Source organism: Benincasa hispida, chromosome 4 (genome assembly GCF_009727055.1).
Source record: "Benincasa hispida cultivar B227 chromosome 4, ASM972705v1, whole genome shotgun sequence".
In the NCBI taxonomy this organism is placed as follows: Eukaryota; Viridiplantae; Streptophyta; class Magnoliopsida; order Cucurbitales; family Cucurbitaceae; genus Benincasa; species Benincasa hispida.
The window spans coordinates 64539489-64542516 of NC_052352.1; the positions used below are offsets into that span (position 1 = coordinate 64539489).

A 3028-nucleotide genomic window follows, 5' to 3' on the forward strand; every position below is an offset into this window, starting at 1 on the left:
GTACAATCTCGTCTCTCAATCTCGCTCCGCTTACAATCTGCCTTCACCCACATAGTCTTCCTTGTCGAGGTTGGAGAGCATAATGAATATTTATATTATGAAGCGCCTGCAGAGGTACCAGAGCAACATCAAGAAGAACCCGAGCAACCTCAAGTTCAAAGTCGTCGACGATAACCAGCTCGAAATCGATGACGTCCGTCTTATGGGACATATTGATTTTTGTAATTATTTTTATATAAATGAGATATTTAATTTACATTTTTTTTTATTTTTATGAGATATTTTTTAATTTATTCTTTTTATATATTATGAATAGTAATTATTTTGATCTAGAAGCTTTCAAATGTCACTGACATAAATAATAACATCAGATAGTCTAAATCTAAAAAGTTAGATAAAAAAAACTTCAATATTCAAATTTACATATTTTAGATAATAATTTAGAAACATAATAAATCAAATCAACACTCAAAACCTTCACAACCTTCACATGCAAATCTATAAATAAGACTGTATTATTGATATAAAGATTTTAATTACAATAGTGAAGTCAATAGTTTAAAAGATTTTATAATAATGATCTTGTATTCCTTTTGTACATTTGGTACAAAGATTTTGATTTTTTTTTTAATTATAAATAATAATAAAATATTTTTAAAATTTATTTTATAGAATGGAAAATAAAAAAAAAAAAGAAAGAAAGGAATGTGTATTAAAAAAAAAGATTTTGATTTTTTTTTTAATTATAAATAATAATAAAATATTTTTAAAATTTATTTTATAGAATGGAAAATAAAAAAAAAAAAGAAAGAAAGGAATGTGTATTAAAAAAAAAGATTTTGATTTTTTTTTTAATTATAAATAATAATAAAATATTTTTAAAATTTATTTTATAGAATGGAAAATAAAAAAAAAAAAGAAAGAAAGGAATGTGTATTAAAAAAAAAAATTATACAGATATCTCGCTCTCGCCCAAAATATCGATCTCACTCTCAAGATCTTGCTCAAAATCTCGCTCCCTCACCTCTCAAAATCTCACTCTCTCCTCCCTCTTTTGTTCTCTTCCAATACAAAATTATTTTTAACACATCTTATGAGAAAGGTCTCCAAAAAGTCTCCGAAATGAGGAAGATCTTTCGTTCTCTCCACATCAAATAATTATGAGGAAGGTCTCCAGAATAATAATTAAACAAATTCATAGGTCTCCAGAATGATAATTAAACAGACTCATAGGACAAGGTCGAGGATTCAAAGTTTGAAGGTCGAAGATTCAAAGTTCGACGTACAAATGTAAAGATCGACCCATCTAAATTTAATTTTCAACCTCCACTTATTTAAAAAAAAAAAAACAACAATAATATTTTTACAAATAATTTGAAAACAACAATATTTTCCTAAATAGTTTCTTAAATTTTCTTTTAATAACTAATTTCAATAGAAATTATCAGACATTAACCTTCAATATCCAGCGAGTGTACTGTAACTAAAAATGGATATTTGACAGTATCTGAAAATATTAATGGTAAAATATATTTTAATCTGAAATTCTTATTCGGCAGCTAACCCATAAAAAATAAAAAGTTAATAAACATATATAAGCTTTATCATATCTGATACAAGATTGTTTTTTAGTTTCTTGAAGCACCAGAAAACCAGAAAAAAAGGAACAAACAAACAGCAGTTACTCCATATTTACATTACACAAACACACGCGAAAGCCTTCTTTATTTGACATTTACCAAAGCCACTGCGCAACAACAACTCTATCCCGCGATATCGATGGCCTTAACTTGTGGCTTCCTCTCCTCCTGTTTAGGCACCGTCACAGTCAACACTCCATTCTCCATATTCGCCTTAATCTCATCCATTTTCGCATTCTCCGGCAGCCGGAACCGCCGCATAAACTTCCCCATGCTCCGCTCCACTCTGTGCCATTTCTCATTCCTCTCCTCCTCTTCTTTGCTCCTCTCCCCACTTATCTGCACAACTCTCCCTTCCTCAACCTCCACTTTCACTTCCTCCTTCTTCAGCCCCGGCAGATCCGCCTTCAGTATGTGAGCCTCCGGCGTCTCTTTCCAATCTATTCGAGTGTTTGCAATTGCCGTCGTTTCCCCGGAGGATGGGGTGTTCGCCAGAGTCCCTGGAAACTGCATCATTTCTAATGGATCCCATATATCCAAAGACAATGGATCGAACACGTTGCTCCGCCGGCCGCTGAAAAAACTTGGGATCAACGACATCGCCGTCTTCACTTGAAAAAATTGCTAGATGGGTTGCTTCTTAAACGGTGATACAGACGAAAGGTATATTTATAGTGTAGGAGAAAGAAGGATGAGATTTGTTTGATCTGAGAGAACTCTACAAGTGTCTTACATGTGTCAAATTCGATGTGCTACTTGTCAAGTCCCTTTACTTCTACTTTGAATTATTTGTTTGTTTCTCGATGGATAGATCATCTTGATGCAAATATCACAAGTAGACAAAAAAAAAAACCTCAAAGTTAGGCTGCCATTAAGTTAATTGGCATCCAAGCATATTGTGATCTGTATGGTTTACCATTTAAATTTTGTTTTATATTTTTAAATTCATTGAATTCAGCTAATATAATTTGATAGGTCATTCGAATCCTATTAATTCTAAGTTTGCAGATAAAATTAGTCATTTTAAAATTTAGAATTTCGTTTTTAGTGTTTGATATAACTAGTATATAGTCTCTATGGTTTGTTAAATCTATTTATTATGAAGTTTTTATCAGAGTCATAGGCCATTAATTCTTATTATAAACCATAAAAACTTTAACTTACTCGATCAAGTCATAGGATTAAGATTTCAATTTTTCCTATAAATAATATGATATTATAAAACAATAATTATATAATTTTTTTTAACATAAAACATGTGGTGAAGTTACATTCAACATACAGAAGCAATTAAGGATCCAAACACTCTAACTACATCAATTTTAGGCATTTAGCTAGCATGTTCATAGTTTTATCCATTAATGTGTTTCAGAATCATACTTTTGATG

The 3028-nt window shown here is 30.6% G+C and overlaps 1 protein-coding gene across 1 annotated transcript; it reads right to left on the minus strand.

Moving 5' to 3' along the window:
* Nucleotides 1-1565: 1565 nt before the first annotated feature.
* LOC120076456 (17.3 kDa class I heat shock protein-like) lies at nt 1566-2297 on the minus strand. The gene has a single exon (XM_039030291.1). The coding sequence runs from the start codon at nt 2238-2240 to the stop codon at nt 1764-1766; it is 477 nt and encodes a 158-aa protein (XP_038886219.1). The 5' UTR covers nt 2241-2297; the 3' UTR covers nt 1566-1763.
* Nucleotides 2298-3028: the final 731 nt, after the last annotated feature.